The following is a 26800-nucleotide window of genomic DNA, read 5'->3' on the forward strand; positions in this document are numbered from 1 at the left end:
ACCCCAATTAATAGCAGACTCTGTGTTGATCTGACGTAATTATGAAGAAATTGAAATAAATACTAACAAGCTGTTATTTTGTTTTAAGATGGGCTTATTTTGAACAAAGCTGTGTGTGTGTGTGTGTGTGTGTTGACAAGTTAAAACCACAGAGAATTATATAATAATGGCTTCATCAACAGAACTTACTAACAATTAAATAATCCTTATAGGATAATATATTCATTATGCATTAATAACATTTTACAGCTTTTAATTGCTCTCCCTCTCAGACTGAAGTCTGACCCACAGGCACCTGTGGCCTGCTGCCTGCTGCCTGCTAGTCTGCGCTCTGGGAATAGTATCCCTACGCCTGCCCCTTCACTACCGCGGAAGGAAACCATAGCGGTTTCTAGTTGCCATGGCAACCGGAAATCGCTCCACCACAGTGCGACTGTTCAGATAAATGTAGTGTCCCACCACTAAGTGTTGTCAAAGTTTAGATTAAACTTAAAGCAGTTAAGGCTTTTGGGACTCAAAATGTTGCGGAGTGGTAACAAATTTTTTTTATTTTCTTAAAAAATGGTCCACGACGATTTACGAGTGGAGTGGATCCGGCAGCGCGTTTCTGCCGGTTTCAATTTAGCGGACTGTCCCAACAGCTTCGACGAACTTCTGAGTCGGGAAGATGGAGAGGAAGAGGAGAAGATCATCCGCTATCTGAACGTCGTCTCCGAGGAAGACTCGCCGTCATGTCTTGTGTTTTTCAAAACCATCAGAGAGGAGGAGGAGGAGGTTGAAGTTGAAATCCCGGTCGGTAAGTGGATGAAGGTGTAGCGTTAGCCTCGGGATGCTCTCATTACCTGACATTTGTTAGCACACATTCGGTTCTCCTCTCCACAAGCTCACCTGGCAAACATCACCGCTAACAGATCAATGTTTACCTCCGTGTATGCAGGAGATGGGAAGTATCCAGATCCTTAAGTAAATACCCTGGTACAAGGAAAAGTCCTGCATTAGAAATGATAGCATGAAAGTATAATCAGGAAAATACTTAAAAGCAAAAGGCAGAAAAATGTCCATGTTATATAAACTACTAATATAATATATATCATGTGATTGTTGGGCTACTCGTGCATTCATTTAAGCAGGATTTTACTGTTTATTTATTAACTAATGGTGTAATTACCTGTTTATTTATTAACTAATGGTGTAATTACCTGACACATCTTTTCAGCTGTACTTTGTATTGTCTGCTGGTTTAATTCATAACAAAAAAAAATCACGTTTTATGTGCACAACAACCTTAGATTGTAAAGTAACTGTAGCCATCAGATTAGTGACATAAAAAGTGATATGTTTCCCTCTGAAAGTTTGTGCGGTAGAAGTACAAAGTGGTGTGAAAAGAAAAGACTCAAAGTACAAGTACCTCAAACTTTAGTACTTCAGTGTACTTTAAATGTAAATGTATATTTCACCACTGCATCTAACTATACTGCAATGTTCATAAACTCAGATGGGAGGGAGGATAGAGACTCTTCAGATCCTGACAAGTCCTGGAGCCAAAGTGGAGCACAGATAACCTCAGACTCAGAGGAGATGGATGGACAAAGTCCCAGCCATGTGAGATTGAACTTTAAGTTGACCCCTTTTGTCTTAACTGCTTACAGATTGTGGCTGTGTTTGACATCATTAGTGAGTATTAAACTCATGTCTGGTTTTGTGTTTTGCAGAGGACGGAGGTCCAAGTGGTCTATCACATTGAGCTTCATATGGCAGTAAACAAATACCCAGAGAGATTTCTGAAATCCCGTGTCTTCTACTTTATCAGGAACACAAAGGGTGGGAGGTCATTATCATTACATTAAAGCATGTCCAGGCCTCTAATGCACCTACATAGAATTAACCAAAAGATTACTTTTTCTGTTTTAAAAAGAGACCATTGTTGAACCACTGGACATGAATGAGGCCAATGTCTTAATGCCCAGGTTGTTTGACATTGGCATGCATAGTGGAGACCCCCTTGTTGTTCTGCGGAACAAACTTGCCCAAGTAAGTGAAATGAAAAACAACTTGCACACAACACAACAGCAACCACTAACAGTCAGACAGAAACTGATCGTAACAACAGCAGAAGCACTGTGAACCACACATATCAAAAATGTCTAAGCAAAGAATACAGGATGCAAATTTTCTCTTTGTCTCCTGTCAGGTGTATTTACCTTTGCTCACGGCCCACCAGATGAAGATCAGTGGTGCAGGTTATCAAAGCAGGGCAGTTTCTCCTCAGGAGGAGACTGGTAGAGAGGGTGAAGAAGAAAGTTCAGTGAAGACAAGTGGACAATTCACGGTTCGTGATGAGCTGCTCAACAGGACGTACAAGTTTTTAGCCCTGATCAACACAACTCTCCAACACCTTCAGATTCAAGGTTTGGTAAATAGAGAAAAACAAGCCTTTCATATACTATTTTTAACAACAGTACAATCTAAACGTCAGTGTCTTTGCCACAGATGAGATTGCGTTGCACATCCCCGAGCTAGACCTGGAGCCAGAGGTGGATGTGCTGCTTTCTAATCCAGAGATGGTAGAGAAGTTGGAGCAGTGTGTGATGAACTGGCATACGCAGATTACCATTATTATGGAGGAGCAGCAAAATAAAAAGCCACAGGTTGGTGTCCCTCCCTTTATTCTCCCCCTAGATTCACTGCAGTCAGGCATGGTGGTGTCACAGTTAGAGAACTTCTACTTCAGCTGAAGAACTTAAGGTCAGAATTCACATGTATAGTTGCTACTGAAATATCTGATATATTACCAGAAAATTAGATCCCTGTCAGCTCAGAATGAAATGAGGTAGAAGAAAGCATAAAACACACACTGTGATATCCATACACCAATATGAAACGCTAACTTTTCATTTTCCTTCAGGCACCCGGCCCTTTGGCTGAGATCGTTTTTTGGCAGGAGCGTGCATCCGTCCTCAGCGCTCTGAGTGAGCAACTCAAACAGCCTGTGGTAAAGAAGATCTTGGAGGTGATGACTAAAGCAGATGCAGGCATTGTTCAGACCCTAGAAGGAACCGTCGCCGAACTAACTAAATACCGCGTGGAGTCAGACGATAATATACGCTTCCTCAGCACATTGGAAAGACACTTCATGGTGAGCTTTTCATGAATGAAATATTGCTGAGTATTATTTGACTTACAGTTTACACTGAGCAGCGTAACTATCATGAGCTGATGTTTACAAAAACACACTTTTTGTAGCTGCACACGCCAAGAAAATGCCTTTTAATCAGTATAGTGATTATAGAATTGGTCTTCTGACTGCACCTTTACTTTTATCAAAGTCACCATCTATCTGTTGTAGAATCTGGCTACTGGAGCAAATTTCAGTGTGATCCTGGAGAACATCCCTCCTCTGATGGACAGTCTGCAAATTGTGTGGATAATATCTTCCCACTATAACACGAATGAGCGTATGGTCCCTCTAATGGAGCGCATTGCCTGGCAGCTGTGTGAGCGTGTGAATCAAGGAATTGATGTCCACACAATATTCAAGTACGTAGATTTTACACTGGTGGTTCAGATTTGAGATTTAAACGTTTTGACTAAACTACTGAACTAACTCCTGTTTTCTAATGTCATTGTTGGTCAGTATTCAGTGAGAATCCTTTACTTTAATAGGTTGCTTTGTGATTTCAGTGTAGCTTAACATTGTGCTGTGCCTTGGACAGAGATAACAGGGAACTGGCCAAATCCAAGGTGCACGATGCCAAGCAGGTTCTGGACCAGTGGAAGTCATCCTACTTTGAGATGCGCGCTGAAATTGAGGAATCAGGCAGGGATCGACGCTGGGAATTTGACCGTAAGAGACTGTTTGAGAGGACTGATTACATGTCCTCTGTCTGCCAGGACCTGTACAATGTTTTGCAGGTCAGTGTACTCACACTTCATAAATACTGATCTCTTACTCGATAACTGAACATTTGAATGTCTAAAAAGCAACAAGACTTCTCCTGGATTTGTGTTGTGCAGATTTTGGAGGAGTTCTATAACATCTTCGGTCCGGAGCTAAAAAGTGTGACTGGTGACCCAAAACGCATCGATGAAGTGCTGTGTAGAGTGGAGAGCCTGGTTTTGCCGATTGAGGACGTCAGTTTTAATCCTTTCAACATCTGCAAGATGAGCAGCTGGAAAATGATCATGCAAGACTTCGACACTACAGTTCAGGTGAGTTGTGGACCAACGTCAATGTACTTGTCAGTTTTTTTTTTTATCTGTGTGCTGTATTTCAGTTGTCAAGCTGATCCACTTCTTACATGTGTCTGCTCAGGCTATTGAGGGAGAGGCCATCAACTTCATCGATCAGTCTTTTAAGACACTGCGCTCCTCAGCTGCTGCCTTTGACATGCTCCTAAAATTCAAACACATCCGCTCCAGAGAGACCATCAACAAGCATTTGATGAGAAAGTTTAATGACATCCTGGCTCAGTATTGTAAAGAGGTACTGTACTGTAAAATTAAGAAAAAATACAGACTGATATTTGATTTTGCAGTTACACTTGCAGTTCAGTTCAGTTTATTAATCCATATAAGACCTGGAACTTACATCGCACGCAAGCCTCATCATTCAACATCAATATTTTAAATAAAATATACAACTAAACCATATGTCATGTTGTGCTACTGTACTCTGTAGAGTGAGCATGGTCTGCTTCAAGGACATTTGTAGAAGGCCGAAGTCTTTTTGTTGTTTGTTATAGGTGGACAGCATAAAAGAAATCTTTGAGGCACAGAAGGACAAACCACCGCTAAATAAGAATGAGCCTCCTGTGGCAGGAGCCATCAGCTGGGTCCGATCTCTTTTCCACCGCATCAAACATACCATTCTTCCCTTCCTGAAAGTGCCGGAGATGGTGGAGAGTGAACAGAGCAAAGTGGTGAGTTATTTCACGCTTGCACAGCTGTGTAGGTCAGTGTAAATATAATTCTGTGCAGACAGCAAAATGTTATTAAAAGCTGTTTTGTGCTACTTTTGCTGCGTTCTGCTCAGGCCAAAGACAAATATGTGGAAATGGCAGTGCAGATTAAAGAATATGAGGAGAAGAAGTATCAGGGTTGGGTGGCTGAGACAGAACGCAACTTGCCTTTGCTAATGAAAAACACCCTGTTGGTCATGACCAGTGAAAACCAAATCCAGGCAGAACTAGTATGTATCTCTCTCTTAATCAACATTGTGCAAAATGCAGATACATTAACTATTGCTACTCTCTCAAATTCCCTGCATTTATTTTTCTCATTCTAAGGATGTCCCACCAACTGAAAGCAGCCGACAGATGGGTGCGAAATACATTGTGAACTTTGCACCAGAGATCAATGAAATAATTTCTGAGACAAACAACCTTGTGTCACTGGGCTACCCTGTGCCTTCTCTGGCTCAAAATGTTGCTCTGCAGGAGCACAAATTGATCAGGTAATGATAGTCACCAATAACTCAATGCAAACGTCAAACCAAACCATAAACCCACCGATTGATGTAATCTCTGGCCTGACCTGTTTCAACCTTGGTTTTAGGTATGTTAATGACCTGAACAACCTCGTCAGCTGCTACCACTCCGTAACGGACAGCCTGAATGAGGCAAAGTTCATTATGCTGTCTCAACAGATCAAAATTGTCAAAAAAGACATGGATTTTGGATGCAAAAGACTCAACTGGAATTCCTTGGGTATGATGCACTCATAGGTTAAAATGTCTGTGTAATCTGATTTATGCACATTTGTGGTCTGATAAAACTAGTGTTTTCTGTCAAATTGACATTTTTGATTTTAGGCATTGCCGACTTCATCAGCCGAAGCATTCAGGTTGTCTCTAAGTTTGAGTCAGTTGTCAATCAGATTCAGAAGAATGAGAGGGATATCGAGTCCAAGTTGCAATCCATGGTGATGGCCAACTTACTGAAATATCCAGTCCCAGATAAATCAAACGACTTACCAGGTAGAACTAATAGAAGGATGTCATCTATTGGATAAAATACTGTATAATACTTATTGTAAGTATTCAAACTTATTTCTATTTTCAAGGTGTCAAGGAGTTCTGTGAACGTATTGAGCACGAGCGGGGCAAGACGGTGAATTTACTGAGGAGGAAGTATGCCGACATTGGGCCGCTCATCATTAAGACAGAGCATTTGATCGTGGAAACCAGCAGCGGCAAAGCCAAATGTATGGCAGGTTATTACGCACACTGGGAACGCAAGATGCTAGACTCACTTACAAAGATGGTGCTGAGGTAATTGCATGATGCTATTGTTTTTGAAATGATCTACTTTGTGAGCAGTGATAATCACTGCTGCTTTGAAATGTATCACAATATTTGGCTCAGCCATCGCAACATTCTTCTTGTTGTCTTTCACATTTAGGAACATTCAGGCTTTCAACATGACGCTGATGGGAAGTACCACTCTTTTCCAAATTGATACCATCCTGTCTGCCCCTAAGATTGTGTTACAGCCCCAAAGCAATGAGATCTACTGGCTGATCATGCAGTGTATCAGAGACTGTGTGGAGAGCACCAAGGTGGGATCATCATGATTCTCCTTTGTATCACTGCATTTTTATTGAATATTGAACCTGTCATTTGACACAGATGATATGGCTCGATTATACTCGTATATCTGTATTTCAGCAATTTGTGCGTTGGATGCATGGGACCTGCATTGAGTGCCCTCCACAGCCTGCGGGTGGTGAGGAGGAGATGGTGACATTCAGCTTCTACAGTGACGTGTGGCAGCATCCTCAGATAAATGAAAGTGCCATGGCAGTATCCCAGAACGTCCAGCGGCTGCTCCTGTCTGTGGATCGGTACCTTAACCACTGGAAACGCTACCGGCCTCTCTGGGAAAGGAACAAAACCGTTGTCAATGAGAAGTTTGCAGCAAGAAAACCATCCTGTGTCATGTATGATGATAAGCTGCAGTTCATTTCTCGTATCAATCAGGAGGTGATGCTGGAGCCTTTGTTTAAGAATGAGCACAGCATCCATCTAAACCTGGAGCCTCTGGCTCACACAGTGCGGGAGATCGCTGAGTCCTGGATCACTTCACTTGGTAGCTTCCTCAACAAGCCTACCAAAGAGGATCTCTTCAGTTTGAGAGATGAACTCACGGTATTGAATCAGGCGACACTGTTTGTTTTGTTTCTTATAGTGAATATTTTTTTGTTTTTTAATGTGATCTATCTTTTATTATTTTAAACAACAGCAACTCTTTGCAAAGCTGAAACAGACCCCTGACACTTTTGAAGAGCTGACGTCTGTCCTTGGCACCATCTCAGACATAAGACACATGTCTCTAGAGGTGGAGATGAGATATACTGATATCCAGGAAAGATACAGAACACTGGCCATGTATAAAGTGGAGGTATTATGTCTTATAGTTAAATTATGGTCCCTTGTAAAGCACAAATTGTTATTGTTTTCATTGTTGAACTGTTTGGGCTCTATTTTCTATGTGTAGGTTGGAGAGGATGAACTGGAGCTGGTGGCCAATATTGTCCAAATGTGGAATGACCTGTTCACAGAATCCAGACTAGTGGATCAAAGTCTGACAGATGTCAAGAAATCATTTACTGAAGTAAGACATCAATTAAGCTTCTTAAACTTAAAGTACGGTTGTTTTTTTTAGAAATGTACACTTACAGTTCTCTACCTTTTCTCCCTCCATTAAACTCAAAGACCACAAAGAACAAGGTCGAAGAGTTTAAGCAGGAGTTGTCTATATTTGCTGAAAGTTTCAACATGCATGGTCCTGGAGCTGTTGGAGATGATTTGGAGAAAGGTACTTGTGCTCTTGATCCTTTAGTTGTTCCACCAAGAACAATAATTTAATGTGTCAAATCTTAAAATGTAGATGAGAAACCAGACTCTCTCTTTTCTTCTTTTCAGGACTAACCATCATGGGAAAATATGAGGCAGACCTTGCCAAGGTAGTGGTAACACGCCAGGAACAAGCTAATGCTGAGAAGCTGTTGGACCTACCAGTCACAGTGTACCCAGAGGTTATCAGCATGCAGAAGGACATGAAAGGCTTGAAACAGATCTATGATATCTACAAAGCTCAGAAGGTTGGATATGGTGGCTGTCATTTAAACATTTAAATTTCATATGAGGACACATTACACATGATTCTGCTCAACTTGGCTTTTTTTGTATTTTGTGTGTTTGTCCTTTACATCTTTCAGGATGCAAAGACAGAGTGGTCTCAGGCCTTGTGGGCGGATTTAAACATCCAGCTGCTACAGGAGGGTGTTGATGGTTTCATAAAAAGCTTGAGGCAACTGCCCAAAGATGTGCGGGCTTTACCTGTGGCCCTCTTCCTGGAAGGACGCATGAAGGAATTCAAAGAGTCTCTGCCTCTTCTGCTGGACCTGAAGAATGAAGCCCTCAGAGAAAGGTCAGTCTGCAGATTGACATCAGAACCTACCTGGAATAAATAAAGAAGACACCCAATACAAAAAGCCAGTTAATTAATATTATGAGCATGAAATATTCTAAATGTACACTAACTCGTCTATCAATGTATAAATACGATCAGTACCATGAGATCAAATGAGACATGTGAATTGAAAATGAACATGTGTTTTTTATATTTGGGGGTGAAGACACTGGAAGGAACTGATGGAAAGGACCGACACTCGCTTTGTGATGAACCCTGAAAGCTTCACTCTGGAGAACATGTTTGCTATGGAGCTGCACAACCATGCAAATGTCATTCGTGACATCGTGACCTCTGCTGTTAAAGAGCTCAGTATTGAGAAGGCAAGTTTCAGTCTTTGTGAATGATCTCAAACTGGAGATATATCAAAGCTACTTATGAAACATATTATCTGTGTGGGGGTTTGTGTGTTTGTGTTTCCAGGGAGTTAAAGAGGTGGTGGAGACCTGGGAAAACATGAAGTTCAGTGTGCTTCCCTATTGTAAGGGCACCCAGGAACGTGGAACTATTATGGGTGCAGTGGATGAGATCCTGCTGAATGTGGACAACGATGCAATGAACTTACAGAGCATGGCGGGCAGCCGGTTTGTTGGGCCTTTTCTTGGGCCCATACAACAGTGGGAAAAGGACCTGTCCCTTATCAGTGAGACCATAGAGGTCAGTGAGAGAGGATTATTCTCCCATCAAACTTAAGCTGATCCAAAAACTTCCTTACTGAAAAAATAATTCCTCTACAGGTATGGTTGCTGGTGCAACGAAAATGGATGTATCTGGAGAGCATATTCATCGGTGGAGACATTCGCTCACAGTTACCAGAGGAAGCCAAGAAATTTGATAACATTGACAAAAAGTTTAAAGAGGTGAGTGTTGCCATAATGTTAGCCTGATAAAAAGTACTTTTGCTGGAGATTTCAAAATAATATTGTTTCCTTCATGTTTTGTGTAGATAATGAGTAACACAGTGAAGGCTCCAAACATTAAGCAGTGTTGCCTGGTTCCCAACCGACTAACAGACCTGCAGGCCCTGAGTGATGGTCTAGAGAGGTGCCAAAAGAGTCTTAATGAGTACCTGGACTCCAAGCGCAATGCGTTTCCTCGCTTCTTCTTCATTTCTGATGATGAACTGCTCAGCATTCTGGGGAGCAGTGACCCAGCCTGTGTCCAGGAGCACATGATCAAGGTATCAAAGATGAGGAGAATCACTGCTTGTCATGTGTGTGAAACATTTTGCTACATAGTTCTTGTTTCTTTGTTCCACAAGATGTATGACAACATAGCATCTCTGAGGTTTGATATGGAAAGCAGCGGGGAGATGGTAGCTGGAGCCTTGGTGTCTGCTGAGGATGAGGTGATGGAGCTGAAGAAGCCCATCCCAGTGGAGGGCAGGGTGGAAGAGTGGATGATGGAAATACTGCTGGAGATGAGGAGGACAAATAGACTCATCACCAAGGACGCAATCTTCCACTATTGTAAAGACAGGAGCAGGTGTGTGTAGATACCACATGTCTGTGAGCCATTTTGTCTGTGTGTGTGTGTGTGTGTGTGCGCAAATAAGACACAGTAAATCTGTCATCCCAATGTTGTTCAGGGTGGATTGGATGCTGCTGTATCAGGGCATGGTGGTGCTGGCTGCAAATCAAGTGTGGTGGACCTGGGAAGTAGAGGATGTCTTTAAGAATGTGAAGAGCGGACAGAAGCACGCACTGAAGGAGTATGCTGAGAAAATGCACCAGCAGATTGATGAGTTGGTAACACGCATCACACAGCCTATGAGGAAAAATGACAGACGGAAGATAAACACCGTGCTTATCATCGATGTCCATGCAAGAGACATTATTGACAGCTTTGTACAAAAGAGGTGAACTTGACTTTTCCACTTGCAGATTCTTTCATCGCACTTGTGTTTGAAGGTGACTGCAAATAAAATAAAATTCTAATTATCTTTCCAGTATAATGGATGCGCAGGAGTTTGAGTGGGAAAGCCAACTAAGATTCTATTGGGTCCGGGAACATGACAACCTATTTGTCCATCAGTGCAGTGCTTCCTTTTCTTACGGATATGAATACATGGGGTTGAACGGTCGATTGGTTATAACCCCACTGACAGACCGTATCTACCTCACCCTCACCCAGGTCTGAAAGGCTTTGCAACTTCATATCAACCAAACAAATGAGTAAAACACCCAAGCAGACACATGTAAATTGCTCTGTTAGCTTGTTTTGACAACAGGATTCCCGTATGTGGGTGTGTGTTTATGACATAGGCCCTCTCCATGTACCTGGGTGGAGCTCCTGCCGGACCGGCTGGTACAGGAAAGACAGAGTCCACCAAAGATCTGGCCAAGGCTTTAGGGCTACTCTGTGTAGTTACAAACTGCGGTGAAGGCATGGACTACATGGTAAGAAGCACACACCTCAAGAGCCAACAGCTGCTGAAAAATAGCTTAGTACCTTAAATCTGTGTGTGTAATATGTGTGACATTTTCCTGAGAAAGGACATCAGTTAAATCACAGTTAAAACGTTATTTTCCCCCCAAATGATTAATAAATGTATACATTTACAAAACAAACAAGAACATGTTTGTGTCTCACATGTAAAAACTGCAGCCACACCCCCTTGACTGATAAAAAGTGTCTGTAATTCTCAGATATGTGTGTATATGGTGTGTTCATGCACTTGTGTGCATGTGCTGGAAAAATCAAGCATATCCACACATAACTGTATACAAATTGTTGTCTCACTGCCGATGCGCACACTTGCATCGGTCTCAAAGGTGATGACTAAAAGCTGCACTAATCATTTGTAAGATCTGTTGAGTGTACAAACATTACTCTGTTGTATTCTCTGCTGTACAATCATGGTTTTCCTCTTTGTGTGCAGGCTGTGGGTAAGATCTTCTCTGGTCTTGCCCAGTGTGGAGCCTGGGGCTGCTTTGACGAGTTCAACCGCATCGATGCCTCAGTGTTGTCAGTTATCTCCTCCCAAATACAGACTATCCGCAATGCTCTCATTCTGCACCTTAAAAAGTTTCATGTAAGTCTGCTGATGTTATACAGAATCACTAATGACTAATGCAGTTTTCATATAAATTCAAGGATATTTAACAAAGATTGAATGTTATTTCACTCATGATAGTTGATAGTTGGTTTTTTAGCCTTTAAGCAGATGAGTCATTGACCTTTATTCCCTCTAAACCACCTTCTTCTCACCACACTAACAGTTTGAAGGGCAAGAGATCAGCCTGGATGACCACATGGGGATTTTCATCACCATGAATCCAGGTTATGCAGGACGCACAGAGCTGCCTGAATCAGTCAAAGCCCTCTTCAGGCCTGTAGTGGTCATTGTGCCTGACTTGCAGCAGATTTGTGAGATCATGCTCTTCTCTGAGGGCTTCTTACTGGCTAAGGTGAGGAATGCACACCCAAAACACAAATTACGTAGTTACTATTTAGCCGATGCTCTCATCTTGAGCAATGCACAATGAACCACGTATACACAGTGCCACTATGTACAAGCTCTATATTAGGGCTTTCAGGTAATTTGGTAGTGTAAGGATACTTTACAATGAATTACTCACCATTACTTATAGCTTTAAGCATGGAAAGACACGTTTTTTTATAAGCATGCAAAAATCTCTATTTCTACACGGCAAACTGCCTACTGCTTACCTACATTCAGTTTCTTGTTTAGGATTTTCTCTCTTCACTTTTGCTCAATTCAGGTGCTAGCAAAGAAGATGACTGTGCTGTATAAGCTTGCTCGTGAGCAGCTCTCCAAGCAGTCTCATTATGACTTTGGCCTGCGAGCCCTGAAGTCTGTCCTTGTGATGGCAGGAGAGCTGAAGCGAGGCTCACCAGACCTCTGTGAGGTAGAGGCCAATGAACATGTTTCATGTTTTGCTTTAATGTAGTGATTGACTTTTTCAGGCAAAATATGCTGTTGCCACAGCATATATAACAGATTTTCAATCTTGAAAATGTTCTTTAATCCTTGTGAATATAATAATGCGGTTCATTATATAATGCTTGGTCTTTTGTCACTTAATCACTGTTATTTCCATCTTGTCTTTTCACAGGATGTGGTGTTGATGCGTGCTCTCAGAGACATGAACCTGCCCAAGTTTGTGTTTGAGGACGTGCCTCTGTTCCTTGGGCTGATTGCAGACCTGTTCCCTGGCCTGGACTGTCCTCGTGTTCGCTATCCAAACTTCAATGATGCTGTGGAACAGATCCTGCAAGATAATGAACTCGTCATGCTGCCTAACCAGGTGTCACATTTGGGTCTTAGATTTGATTGTTTGAAATACAGGCTTTCCTTAAAGATTGTTGAGTTTTTAGCCTGTGAGTTTTTAGATGTTGATATAACTTATTCTTTATGCCATCTGTGGTTTCAGGTGGATAAAGTGGTGCAGATGTACGAGACGATGATGACCAGACACACTACTATGGTTGTGGGCCCAACAGGTGGAGGGAAATCAGTTGTGATCAGCACATTATGTCAAGCTCAGACCAAGTCAGTGTCAGTTTATATCGCCTAGATTTACACCGTATTGCTGATCTTTTGTATGAACAAAATCAACTTTCATTTTATCTCATCATCAGATTGGGATTGCAGACCAAGATGTATCCTTTGAACCCTAAAGCCATGAGTGTCATTGAACTTTACGGTGTGCTGGACCCTGACACTCGAGACTGGACTGATGGGATCCTATCCAACATCTTCCGTGACATCAACAAGCCTACTGACAAAAAAGAAAGGAGGTAAAAGAAAAATCCTCTAAGGAGACATTTAAGCAATCTGTGATGTACTGTAATTCATTCATTCAGACACTGAGAGAAGAGGAAAGTCTTCTGTGGAATAGTACAGAGATGAACTTTGACTCACAGGTACATCCTGTTCGACGGGGATGTGGATGCTCTGTGGGTTGAGAATATGAACTCAGTGATGGATGACAACAAGCTCCTCACTCTTGCCAATGGCGAAAGGATCCGATTGCAGAATCACTGTGCCCTGCTGTTTGAGGTGTGTTTGAATTTCTAGATTGCTGTCAGCAGCACCTTTCCCTAAACTTTTCTGCAAAGCACATTTCAGAGCATAACATATGGAAACTTCACCACCACAGGTTGGAGATCTGCAGTATGCTTCCCCTGCTACTGTTTCCCGTTGTGGGATGGTTTTCGTGGACCCCAAAAACCTGCGATACACCCCATACTGGCAGAGATGGGTGAACAACAGACCTGGCAGGGTATGAGAAAAAGCAGCTGCCCTATGTAATAAATGTAGTTGCTTAAAACTCGATAACATCTCAATGCTGTCTTTGTTGTTTTTAGGAACAAGAAGCACTCAAAAAACTCTTTGAGAAATATGTGCACAGCTGTATTGACATGATTGTGGATGGTATTGTTGATGGCAAACAGGGCCAGAAACTGAAGACTATTGTCCCTCAGACAGATCTGAACATGGTAGGTTAAATCTCATCCATCTATTGCATTTATACATGAACAATTAGTCCCATATTCATGAACTGTGCTTGTGTTGGCTGCATGCTCAGGTGACTCAGCTGTGCTTGACACTGGATGCGTTGCTTGAGAGTGAGAACAGCAGTGCTGAAGTCCTGGAGTGTTACTTCCTTGAAGCTCTGTACTGCTCACTAGGTGCCACATTGCTTGAGAGTGGCAGGATCAGGTTTGACGATTTCATCAAAAGACTTTCCTGCTTAACCACAGTACATAATGAGAAAGCCCTGGCTGGACCTGGAGAGATTCCAGGTACAAAGCAAGAGTTTATACTTTGATGATTACGAAATTAACAATGAAGATTCTGCCTTTTTAATATACCCTTTTCTGCACAGTTTGATTGTGTGTAACATTTGATAATGTATACCATAGAAAAGGGATATGACTTTACATTATATGAGATTATTAAAAAAATCAAGAATCAGAAAGAAATCATTACAGACACTGTTTAAAATCAATGAAGAGGTTTTAGTTTTTACTTAAAGCTCTTTTTTATTTTTTTACACGAATACCTGCAGCTGCATTTTATTATGCTACTGTTCCACCTTATCATTGATAACAAAATGTCTGCATCTATACAGGATACCTCCCAACTCTGTATGATTTCCACTTTGATGGAACACAAGAGAAGTGGGTTCCCTGGAGTTCCCTGGTCACCAAATACATCCACAACCCTGACATAAAGTTTGCTGATATTCTAGGTAAAGGTCAATTTCGTGAGCTGAATGCACAGATTTAGACTTAAACCTTTGTGGCTCTCCCGCGTTCCTCATTCCACTTTGATTCCCTCCATCCTTGGTTTAGTGCCAACTATTGACACTGTGAGAGCCAGCTGGATCCTGGGACAGATGGTGAAGATAAAGAGGCCAGTGCTTCTGGTTGGAGAGTCTGGTACTTCCAAGACGGCCACCATTCATAACTTCCTGAAGAACGTCAGCGCAGATTCAACCGTGAGTTAACCATCTAATAATGCATGTGTACACTTGTTACGTCACTTGAGTTAACATTTCTTCCCTTCTGTTTCTAGATTACTCTGATCATCAACTTCTCATCCAGAACCACTTCAATGGACCTGCAGAGGAACCTGGAGGCCAATGTGGAAAAAAGGACTAAAGAGATCTATGTGCCTCCTATGGGGAAGAGATTGCTGGTCTTCATGGATGACATGAATATGCCAAAGGTACCTGCTCCAAGCTCTGGACAAAGTCTGTTGTCTCCTTTGCTGTCGTGAGTGACAGCGTTTGTGTGTTTGATATTATTGTAATATACTGTATGCTCATCCAGGTGGACAATTATGGCACACAACAGCCTATTGCTCTTCTGAGACTGTTATTGGACAGAGGAGGCATATATGACAGAGGAAAGGAGCTTAACTGCAAAATCCTCAAGAATCTTGGCTTTGTTGCTGCCATGGGAAAGGCAGGAGGTGGGAGGAATGAGGTCGATCCGCGCTTTGTCTCACTCTTCAGTGTCTTCAGCATGCCCTTCCCTCCACTGGAGTCCCTCCACCTCATCTATGCTTCCATTATCAAAGGTCACACCAGGGTGAGTATCTCTTTCCCACATGGATCAATACATATCAGAATCTCAGTCATCTAAGATTTAATAAACTTGATCAAATGTTTTAGTCGTTTGAGGATGCCATACAGAGGGTTTGTGATAAAATCACCATCTGCACACTGGAACTGTACGACAACGTTATCAAAGATCTGCCACCCACTCCCTCCAAGTTCCACTATATCTTCAACCTGAGGGACTTGTCAAGGATCTACAGTGGACTGACCCTCACCAAACCTGACAGGTCTGATCCAACACATTAACTCTAGTAACAGACTCACAGAGACTTTGCAGTTTAAGGTCTGTGTTTCTGAATGTCTTTTACCTGATTTCTCTCTAACAGGTTTTTGTCTGTCACCCAATTTGTGCGTGTCTGGAGAAATGAGTGCCTGAGAATCTTCCACGATAGACTCATTGATAAAACTGACAAAGCCTTGGTAATTATTGATAACAGTAATGAATATTTACTGTAGATTCTAAGAACAAACAATGTGTATAATTGTTCCTCTGTGATTACAAATGCAGGCTCAAAATCTACTGTCTACTAGATACTTTTGTTGAGTTGTATCTGTCGTGTTTTCAAATGGACCCAATGCACTTTTGGCCCTCAGGTCCAAGGCCACATAAAGAACCTGATTGAAGAGCATTTCAAGTCTGACGTGGAGGCAGTCATGAGGGACCCAATTCTTTTTGGAGACTACAGGACTGCCCTCAGTGAGACTGAACCAAGGGTTTATGAGGATATACAGGACTATGATGCTTCAAAAGCCCTGTTTCAGGTATCATCTTTGATTAACTGTGACAAGTGGCCTATAACGCGTTAGCTTTAGAAGTTTGTTACCACTGTTTTTATCTGACATATTCTGTCCTTAAGTACACTGACAGGCTACTTTGTTGTTGCATTCTGCAGGAAATTCTAGAGGAGTACAATGAGAACAAGACGAGGATGAACCTAGTACTGTTTGATGACGCTCTGGAACATCTGACCCGGGTGCACCGCATCATCCGCATTGATCGTGGCCACGCACTGCTCGTCGGTGTGGGGGGCTCTGGCAAGCAGTCCCTCACCAAGCTTGCTGCCTTCACCGCTGGCTGTGAGGTTGTAAAACACAAGAACCATGATGGGTGTAGTGAGGGGCAAATGATTCTCTGTGACAAAACCAATGCCCAAATTTTGTTTGTGTAGACTTACAGGTATAAAGACAAATGTCATATGTGCTATAATTACACTTAAGGCAGAGCAAGTAGACTTTTTTATTGTTCAGCACTAGACACCAAATGTGCCATTTGTGTAATGGGGGAAGATTTAAACAAGATACAAGTCATCTAGAGTATAAGAATCCATAAGAATGTGGCATTTTAACTTTGAATATTTGACTCTGTACTATTACAGCTTTAGTGAAGCACTGTAACATGTCTTCCAATGTGGAATAAGCAGTCTTCTAACGTTAAAGCTGCTAAAGGAGAAATTTAAAGGGAAAATTAGAGTTTGAGAGGCTAAGCAGAGTTAGACTATACCTTCATAGCGATCTATCTTAACTCTGACTTTCATGTTGTCTAATATCACATATAGAGAAACGTTTGCAAAGAAATCTCAAGCATTTAGTAATGGTATCATTTTTCCAGGTGTTCGAGATTACACTTAGCAGAGGGTACAGTGAGCCAAACTTCCGTGACGACCTGAAAACACTGTACTTGAAGCTTGGCATTGAAAATAAGAAGATAGTGTTCCTTTTTACTGATGCCCATGTTGCTGAGGAAGGCTTCTTGGAACTCATTAACAACATGCTCACCTCAGGTTTGATGTCACTCTAACCTCCTGGCTCAGACCTCATTTATCTTCCCCAAAGGTTACAGCTGTAAAACTCTGATCATGGTCTCCTTTTATAGGCATTGTCCCTGCATTGTTCCCTGATGATGAGAGGGAGTCAGTTCTCAACCAGATTCGAGATGAGGCTCTGAAGATGGGAGCAGGTCATTCTAAAGAGAGTCTGTGGCAGTACTTTGTCAAAAAGAGCGCCAACAATCTACATATTGTTTTAGGCATGTCTCCGGTGGGAGACACCCTAAGGACACGCTGCAGGAACTTCCCAGGTGAAATACAGTCAGGCTTCACTTAACTTCATTATAATTTCTGATTTTATTTTACCAACTGTGCATATGTTTTTTTTCTAATAAACAGGACTGATGAATAACACTGTGATAGACTGGTTCCTGCCTTGGCCTCCACAAGCCTTACTTGCAGTGGCTCAATCTTTCCTCGGTGTGTAATTTCACACAATTATATATCTTTTAAATGCATTTGTTACGGAAAAGTTAGATTTTCTTCACTTTGCTTAGCTGTGAAACCCTGAATTTAGAGAGGTCTTTCACAGGATTCACAGAGTCTTGTTTTTATTTTTTTTTTTCCTAACAGGTGAAAGTCCCATGATTCCTGAGGCACACTCTGCAGCAGTGGTAGCTCACATATGCATGGTCCATAGCTCTGTGGGTGACTACAGCAAACTATTCCAGCAGAAACTTAGGCGTTGTAACTTTGTTACACCAAAGAACTACTTGGACTTCATTAGCACCTATTCTAACCTCTTGGAGGAAAAAGACCAATATATCCTTGGTGAGAAGATGAATAAATGTGGTGCCTGTGTGGAAGGACTTAGACTGGTGCCACACAGCTGTTGTGAATTGATGTGTTTGTCATGATTTGAAAGACTTTGTTTTGTTAACTTTTCTCTCATGTTTCAGCTCAGTGCAAGCATCTAGAAGGAGGTTTGGATAAACTGAAGGAGGCCAGTGAGCAGCTGGCTGAGCTGAATGTCAAGCTAGCAGAGCAGAGGGTGGTCCTCGCGGAAAAGTCCACAGCTTGTGAGGCCCTGCTGGATGAGATCACCACAAACACAACTGTAGGTCAGTAAGCACCTGCATCTCTGTAAGGTTATAATAAATGCAGTCTACTCAAGGATTCTGAATCTTAACACAGCTGTTACAAACCACTTATGAATAACTTTTAGCTGAAGAGAAAAAGACTTTGGCGGAAGACAAAGCCAAAGAGATTGAAGAGCAGAACAAAGTGATATCCATTGAGAAGAAAGAAGCTGAAAGTTCCTTGGCTGAGGCTCTGCCGGCATTAGAGGCAGCCCGCAAAGCCCTGCAAGACCTGGAAAAATCAGATGTCACAGAGATCCGGTAAGCCCTCTTCTTTCCTCAGAGCATCATGTTGATCCTGCTGTTGTAAAAGCTAGTGATGATGAATGAATAGATAAACAGTGACGTCTGTAATGCAGACACCCATACTAAACCTCTGTGAAGAAAATAGATGAAAACATGCTGTCTAAGGGGATTGATAAATATTTTAGAATGTTTCACGTCAATCCTTCAAAGCCTGGACTTCATATAACTAACCAAAAAATCTGTTAATCTGTCCGCTCCCTTTTATCTGCCTTTTCCTGCTGGTCCATTGTTTAGATCCTTTGCCAAGCCACCCAAACAGGTGCAGGTGGTTTGTGAGTGCATCCTGGTGATGCGTGGCTACAAGGATATCAGTTGGCAGTCCGCCAAGGGGATGATGTCAGAGGCTAACTTCTTGCGCTCGCTGATGGAAATGGACTGTGATTCAATAAGTAACAGCCAGGTCAGGACTGTCAAGGGTAAGTCAGCCTCATGACCAATGGAAACCTACCATCAAAATGCAAATCATATAACCATGTGCTGTATATAGTAGTGGCATTTGCATTTGCCAAGTATGCCATCATTGTTTCTTTTCAATGTCCCAACTAGGTTTCCTAAAGAACCTCCAGACGAGCTTTGAGGAGATGCAAGCCATTAGTAAGGCTGGCTCAGGAATGCTAAAGTTTGTTGAGGCTATCATGGGTTACTGTGATGTTTCCAGGGAGATAAAACCTAAGAGAGAAAAGGTAATGTAAGGGTTGCATATGCTATTACATCACGCTCTATGAGAAGGAACACGGATTAAGTCATATTTAATAAATGTCTTTCTTTAGGTGGCACGCTTAGAGAAGAACTTCTTCCAGAGTAAGCGTGAGCTGGAACGCATTCAGAGTGAGCTCAGCAATATACAGAAAGAGTTGCAGGCTCTTGGAGAGAAGTACCACTCTGCCATCGGGGAAAAACAGCTCCTACAAGAGGAGGCTGAGCTCATGGAGAGGAGACTGGTAGCTGCTGACAAACTCATCTCTGGCCTGAGCTCTGAGAATGAACGGTGAGGCTATAAAAGAAGGAACACATGCAGTCACAACATTTGCACCTATGAGCCTAACCAACCCTGCTTAGAGTAGCTTATTTCTTTTTCTTCCATGTTTTCTATCCCTTTGTGTCTCCAACTATCTCTCTTTACAACATGTTCTTTTGAACTATCAACGCTCAGGTGGACACAAGATCTGGAGGAGTTGAAGCAGCGGCGTGTGCGTCTCCTGGGTGACTGTCTGATCTCTGCTGCTTTCTTGAGTTATGAGGGGGCCTTCAGCTGGGACTTCAGAGATGAAATGGTGTACCAACTGTGGGTGAAGGATGTGCAGGAGAGAGGCATCCCCTTGAGCCAGCCTTTCAAAACTGAAAACCTTCTGACTGATGAGGTGGAAATCAGCAGGTGAGAGGGGGTGTGTTAAATGTTGAAAATGAGAAGACAATATGAATTTGTCCTATCAAATCATGGTAATTAGGTGTTGTGGTAGCAGGACAGGTGCCTGTTACAAATATGTAGATTTGTCTTTATTTTGGTTGTATTATATAGGTTCAACTGGCTATAGAGGCTATGGAGTTAACTACAGAACATGTCAAATGAACCCTTTCTGACAGATGGGGCTCAGAGGGCTTGCCTCCAGATGAACTGTCAGTGCAAAATGGAATCCTCACAACCAGGGGGAGCCGATTTCCCATGTGTATTGACCCTCAACAGCAAGCTCTTAATTGGATTAAGAAGAAGGAGCAAAACAATAACCTCAAGGTACAACAAATGATGTGTCATTACTGCTCACAAGTCCCAGAATGACAGCCCCAGCACTGTGAAGGAATCACAGGGTGCAGTTCTGACAGCGTAATCATCTGTTTTCCCCCAGATCTCATCTTTCAATGATCCAGACTTCCTGAAGCAGTTAGAGATGGCCATCAAATATGGCTTCCCATTCCTTTTCCAAGATGTGGATGAGTACATCGACCCAGTGATTGATAATGTCCTGGAGAAGAATGTAAAAGGAGCAGAGGGCAGACAGGTCATCATGCTGGGCGACAAGGAAGTTGACTTTGATCCCAACTTTAAACTGTACCTCAACACAAAACTGGCTAACCCCAAATATTCCCCATCAGTGTTTGGAAAAGCCATGGTCATTAACTATACTGGTATGATCCTTTGGCATGGCGACCATAGTTTTTGTCTGTAGCATTTAAACAGCACTAAAGTACTAAATGCTCTGTCTGTCCATGTTTTGTATCTATGTTACATGCAGTGACCCTTAAGGGTCTGGAGGACCAGCTGCTGAGTGTTATTATGGGCTTTGAGAAGAAGGAGCTGGAGGAGCAGCGTGAGCTTTTGATCCAGGAGACGAGCAACAATAAGAAGCTGCTGAAGAACCTCGGGGACTCCCTGCTCCGAGAACTGGCCACGTCTACAGGCAATATGTTGGATAACACAGAGTTGATCCACACACTGGAAGAAACAAAGTTAAAAGCCAGTGAGGTCAGTCTGGCTACAGCAAGCAGAGCAAAGCAATTTCACTGAAGTCATTAATCATATTTTTTTCACTGTTTGATGTTGTTATCAACAGGTGTTTGAGAAACTGAAATTGGCTGAGAAGACGTCCACTGATATTGATAAACTCAGAGATGGCTACCGACCTGCTGCCAAGCGCGGTGCGATCCTGTTCTTTGTCCTGACAGAAATGGCTCTGGTGAACACCATGTACCAGTACTCTCTAGCCTCCTACCTGGAAGTGTTTGACTTTGCACTGCGCAAATCTCTGCCTGGTTTCGTCCTGCTCCAAAGACTGAAGAACATCATGAACACACTGACATACGGTGTTTATAACTATGGCTGCACAGGTAAAATGATAAAGACATATTAATGGAAGTGATGGAAAAAGGTCAACAAGGGAAGGCACAATATGTATGTTTTAGATGTTAGATCTTATAACCACAACTCTCTGTTTATTCTTAGGTCTGTTTGAGAGACACAAGCTGCTGTTTTCCTTTAACATGACCATCAAGATTGAGCAGGCAGAAGGGAGGGTACCTCAGGAGGAGTTGGAGTTCTTTATAAAGGGTGAGATATCCAGAGAAGTTGAACTGTTCTTAAATGCTTAAGTAGAATCCAGCGATCACAAACACACACAAAAATATATATTCACAATGTAAATGTTCTTATTTACTGGCTGGTGTGTGAAGGTAATCTATCCCTGGAAAAGAGCATGCGCAAAAAGCCTTGTGACTGGCTTCCAGACCAGGGCTGGGAGGACATAGTGAAACTTGCAGAGCTTTTTCCTGACCAGTTTGGCTCCCTGCCTGATGATGTGGAGAAAAATTCCACTGTCTGGAAGTCTGTAAGTGGCCACATTGACGGAAATCACCATCAGCATGTTACTTAACAGGCTGAGAGTTTAACCTTGGTTCATTTTCTCCTCAGTGGTATGACCTAGATGTCCCAGAACAGGCTCCGTTCCCCATGAAATATGAGGAGAACCTGTTGGCCTTTCAGAAGCTGCTGCTGCTGCGTTGCTTTTGTGTTGATAGAGTCTACAGAGCTGTGACTGACTACGTCACTGTCACAATGGGAGAAAAGTGAGACTGTTTCTATTGCAATGATTAAGCTAGATATATACACATATGTACATACACACTGTCACTGTGTGTATACATACTGTGCTTCCGACTAAGTTAACTAAACACATTTATTTGATAAAGTTTACATAAATATGTAATCAAGCCCTGCATTTTCACATTTTCTTGTATTTCTGCTCAGATATGTTCAGCCCCCTGTGATCAGCTTTGATGCAATTTATGAGCAAAGCACACCTTCCTCCCCCATTGTCTTCATCCTGAGCCCTGGCTCTGACCCATGCAGTGACCTTATGAAACTAGCAGAGAGGTCAGGCCTTGGAGGCAACAAGTTCAAGTTTCTCGCTATGGGCCAAGGCCAAGAGAAGGTACCGAAGACTTCTTTTCCACATTTCAGCCATGAAACTTTTAAGTCTGGTCAAGTGAAATGGGCATAGGGATCACTAAGTAGTTCCACTAAGTAACAATAAGAAGCTGAGGGTGATTGTGTTCTGTACCTATGATGAAGGTGGCACTGCAGTTGCTGGAGAGGGCAGTGGCCCGTGGCCATTGGCTGATGTTACAGAACTGCCACCTCTTGGTAAAGTGGCTAAAGGAACTGGAGAAGTCCTTAGAGAGGATCACCAAGCCCAACCCCAACTTCCGCCTGTGGATTACCACCAACCCCATTAAGGATTTCCCTATTGGCATTCTGCAAAAGTCTCTTAAGGTGAAACACATTTTCTCTTGATCTTTTTGTAGATTTTCTGGAGATGACAGGGTTAACTTTCCAAGATCCTGGTGTTCTGATGGTGAACACTGTGCAGAGAAAGAACAATAATAATAGAGACAGGTTGTTAAAATTGTCAGTATGTTTACATGTACTTAATATTGTGTGCAGGTAGTGACGGAGCCACCAAATGGTCTCAAGCTGAACATGAGAGCCACGTACTCTAAAATCTCCCATGAGACCTTGACTGCTTGCCCACACCCTGGCTTCTCCAGCCTGGTGTATGTGCTGGCCTTCTTCCATGCTGTGGTGCAGGAGAGACGCAAGTACGGCAAGATTGGCTGGAATGTCCCCTACGACTTCAACGAGTCCGACTTCTTAGTACGTCATTTACACTGTGCTGGAAAAATGGATCTTTATAATTCAATAATTATTCACATTTCAATGGTTTAAACAATGTAACTGTGCTCAACAGGTGTGTATGGAGATCCTGAACACCTACCTAACTAATTCTTACAACCAAGGAGACAGAAGTATTCCCTGGGGAAGTCTCAAATACCTTATTGGGGAGGTTAGGCTAAATTCATTGTGTTTTAATAATTTCTCAGTCTATTACGTTTTTGGCTTCTGCTGTAAATGTTGTATGTCTGTGTAATGTTTTATAGGTGATGTACGGTGGGCGAGCCATAGATAGCTTTGACCGAAGGATCCTGACTGTCTACATGGATGAGTACTTTGGAGACTTCCTCCTCAGCACCTCTCGTCGCTTCCATTTCTTCTGCAACAAGGATGTAGATTACAAGATCCCTCTAGATGGGCCCAAGAAAATATATGTTGGTCAGTTGGTGGTTTCTTTATTTAACATTTTCTCACTTAAAGTTGATTTTCTGTCATCACTTGCAGGCTTGTTATCTGTTACAGGTGAGATTGAGGCCCTGCCACTTGCAAACACACCAGAGGTAATGGGTCTTCATTCCAATGCAGAGATAGGATACTTCACACAGGCAGCTAAAGACATGTGGACTCACCTGATAGACCTGCAGCCTCAGACAGGTATGATTTGGCATCTTTCATCTATCTTACCTTTCAATTGATTTCAAAAGAAAAAATTCTACCGTTCTTTGGCTGCTGAAGATAATTCCTAAAATGTAATAAAGCAGTATTTATTATTTTTCAGATACTGTTGAATGATGTTTGCTTCACTCTTTTTACCAGCATGCTGCTGAGTACTTTTCTTATGGCCGTCACACACTCTCTTCTGCCTCAGGTGAATCTGGTGGAAGCATTAGTAGGGATGAGTACATCAGCCAGGTGGCCCAGGACATTCAGAACAAGCTGCCCAAGTTATTTGACTTGGATGTGATCCGTAAAAAGTTCGGCACGGACATTTCTCCGACCTCAGTAGTGCTGCTTCAAGAACTAGAGCGCTTCAACAAGCTAGTGGTCCGCATGCAGCGCTCTCTGGCTGAGCTGCAGAGGGTGAGAGGCAGGGACAGGGGACAGCAATATGGTGGAAAACAAACGGTCAGTCGGTGCAGCTTTGTGCCTCACACGGGTTTTCGATTTGTGTCCCCTAGGCCTTAGCTGGTGAGGTTGGTATGAGCAGTGAGTTGGATGAGGTCGCTCGGGCCCTTTTTAATGGACAGATCCCTGCCATTTGGAAGAAGTTGGCACCCGACACTCTGAAGTCTCTCGGCAACTGGATGAGCCACTTCAAGAGGCGTCATGAACAGTATAGCTACTGGGTGAGGATGGACACGCTCTATCACAGATGATCTTGTATGCTTTCTAAATCATGCTGGCATCGCAGGACAGGTAACCAACAAGTTCACAATATAACAATATACTGTATCTTAAGTCTGATGTATCTTTTATCCACCAGGTGGATGAGGGAGAACCAAAGGTTATGTGGCTTTCAGGACTCCATATCCCTGAGTCCTACCTGACTGCACTGGTCCAAGCCGCATGTAGGAAAAATGGTTGGCCTCTGGATCTTTCCACACTGTACACAGAGGTGACCCAGTACCGCAGTGAGGATGAAGTCAGTGACAGACCTGGACAGGGTAATGAAATGACACTCACTATCTGCAGCATAGTTAGAGATGAGTTAGAAAGACTGATCGTATTTTTCCCTGCAGGCTGCTTTGTATCTGGCCTGTATCTCGAGGGAGCAGACTGGGACACGGAGAAGGGCTGCCTAGTGAGGAGTAAACCAAAAGTTTTGGTGGCTGAACTGCCCATTCTCAGAGTCATCCCCATAGAGACCCGATGCCTCAGGTTACAGGTGTGGACCACAGGCCTCCACACAATACTTTACTTCACTGCATTGACAGTTTTTCCTAATTGTCGTGTTTATTTTTGCATGTTTTTCGTACCACAGGATACTCTGCGGACGCCGGTGTACACCACCACCTTGCGGAGGAATGCAATGGGTGTGGGACTGGTGTTTGAGGCAGATCTGTTCACCACCCTGCACATCTCTCAATGGGTGCTTCAGGGAGTCTCTTTATGTCTCAACACTGACTAAAGACAAGCCTCAGCCTCACTGAACTGGTTTGCTTTCACACAGTCTGTTCACAGCATGTTAATTAAGAACAAACATGCCTGTATTTTTTTAGAGAAAAATATACTTTTACATACTTCTGACTTAAGGGCAGATTACAGGAAAACACATAATTGTTAGATACACACAAGAAAATGAGAAATCATTATCCAGCTTTCATTATTTTCTCACTAGATGGCAGCACACAACAGTACTGAGCTCTTGACCCTGGGCAGCAGCTCCAGGGATTTCTCTTGGTGTTTTACCAATATGCTACAGTGGGTCAGTATCTTTCAGGCCTAAAAGTCTCTAATTGTTTATCTATTCATAAATAAATGTTGTAGTTCGACCATCTTTCATTTTTCTCTTTCTTAACTAAATTGTTTCAGAATCTGGTCCAATCTTAAAAAGGGACAGCGTGAGTCTGAATGTTTCTCCTGACGTTGTAAGGGGAACATAAGCTGCTGCATACAGTGGAAAATGTACCACTGACCAAAGGCTGCTAAAGTTTTCCACTTTACCCAAGTAACTTTTTAGCTTTTCTCAGCAGTATAGGCCGCAGCGTTTGCTTTATTGTAACTTTTAACAAACAGATCTAGTGCAGCACTGAGTAATCGAGGCTGCTGAGGTCAGCATGCCAAAGCAGGTGAAGTTTTCTCTGAAAATCAGACCGCCCCGGAGGATCTGGCAGCTGGTGTGGCAGTGAGGTCACAAAAACACAGAAATAAAAACTGCAACAGTTTTGAGCCATAATGCACACAACATATATCATGTGGCCTGATTGTGAGAGTACAGCTGCAACCTATAGACATAAATCATTTTAAGGCAAGAGACTGCCAACATAAATATGTTACATTTACTTAAGTCTTGTTGCTTTAAAGTCCTTACCCTCACATGACATCACTGTCGTGCTCCTTATTACTGTATTGTGTCACATGAAAGGGCCCCTTCTGAATGGCAGAGGGTAAAGGCCAGACAGGCCCCTTTTCAGCTTTAGCTGGTGCCACTATCATAAAGAGTGAAGATCAGGACATGTTTATGGCCAAACACAGGAGGGGCGGAGAGGAATTGTGTTTCCCTGTTGAAAAGAGTGAAAGAATGGTGTGCTGTTTAATGAACCTACTCTTCATTAGAGTGAGCAGATTCTTCAGTAAAGACACACCTACGCCCCTCAATACGTACAGTAATGCGGCTCTCCCTGTTTGCACAGGAAAGGGG

The 26800-nt window shown here is 42.6% G+C and overlaps 1 protein-coding gene across 1 annotated transcript; it reads left to right on the plus strand.

The window, feature by feature from the left end:
* Nucleotides 1-561: 561 nt before the first annotated feature.
* On the plus strand, nt 562-25882 carry dnah10 (dynein axonemal heavy chain 10). Its single transcript, XM_070833386.1, has 77 exons — nt 562-792; nt 1713-1821; nt 1916-2031; nt 2192-2408; nt 2491-2648; nt 2906-3136; nt 3347-3537; nt 3714-3912; nt 4015-4209; nt 4313-4488; nt 4751-4919; nt 5033-5188; nt 5286-5452; nt 5554-5705; nt 5810-5974; nt 6061-6268; nt 6399-6555; nt 6665-7144; nt 7239-7397; nt 7494-7610; nt 7712-7814; nt 7922-8100; nt 8218-8429; nt 8638-8794; nt 8895-9128; nt 9209-9331; nt 9418-9651; nt 9733-9956; nt 10060-10329; nt 10421-10604; nt 10736-10870; nt 11353-11505; nt 11693-11881; nt 12197-12343; nt 12551-12742; nt 12869-12987; nt 13077-13235; nt 13362-13497; nt 13598-13720; nt 13806-13937; nt 14027-14243; nt 14573-14692; nt 14796-14941; nt 15019-15171; nt 15276-15536; nt 15620-15792; nt 15892-15985; nt 16160-16327; nt 16459-16647; nt 17175-17346; nt 17439-17642; nt 17731-17811; nt 17965-18162; nt 18291-18452; nt 18557-18731; nt 19011-19192; nt 19323-19459; nt 19547-19764; nt 19930-20151; nt 20361-20508; nt 20621-20900; nt 21008-21237; nt 21326-21599; nt 21715-21819; nt 21942-22096; nt 22180-22334; nt 22516-22699; nt 22840-23040; nt 23212-23421; nt 23516-23611; nt 23706-23877; nt 23962-24093; nt 24308-24519; nt 24618-24785; nt 24923-25103; nt 25179-25324; nt 25421-25882. Exons 1-77 carry the CDS (start codon nt 562-564, stop codon nt 25565-25567), a joined length of 13626 nt encoding a protein of 4541 aa, XP_070689487.1. The 3' UTR covers nt 25568-25882.
* The last annotated feature ends 918 nt before the right edge of the window (nt 25883-26800 follow it).

Source organism: Pempheris klunzingeri, chromosome 7, assembly GCF_042242105.1.
Source record: "Pempheris klunzingeri isolate RE-2024b chromosome 7, fPemKlu1.hap1, whole genome shotgun sequence".
Lineage (NCBI taxonomy): Eukaryota > Metazoa > Chordata > Actinopteri > Acropomatiformes > Pempheridae > Pempheris > Pempheris klunzingeri.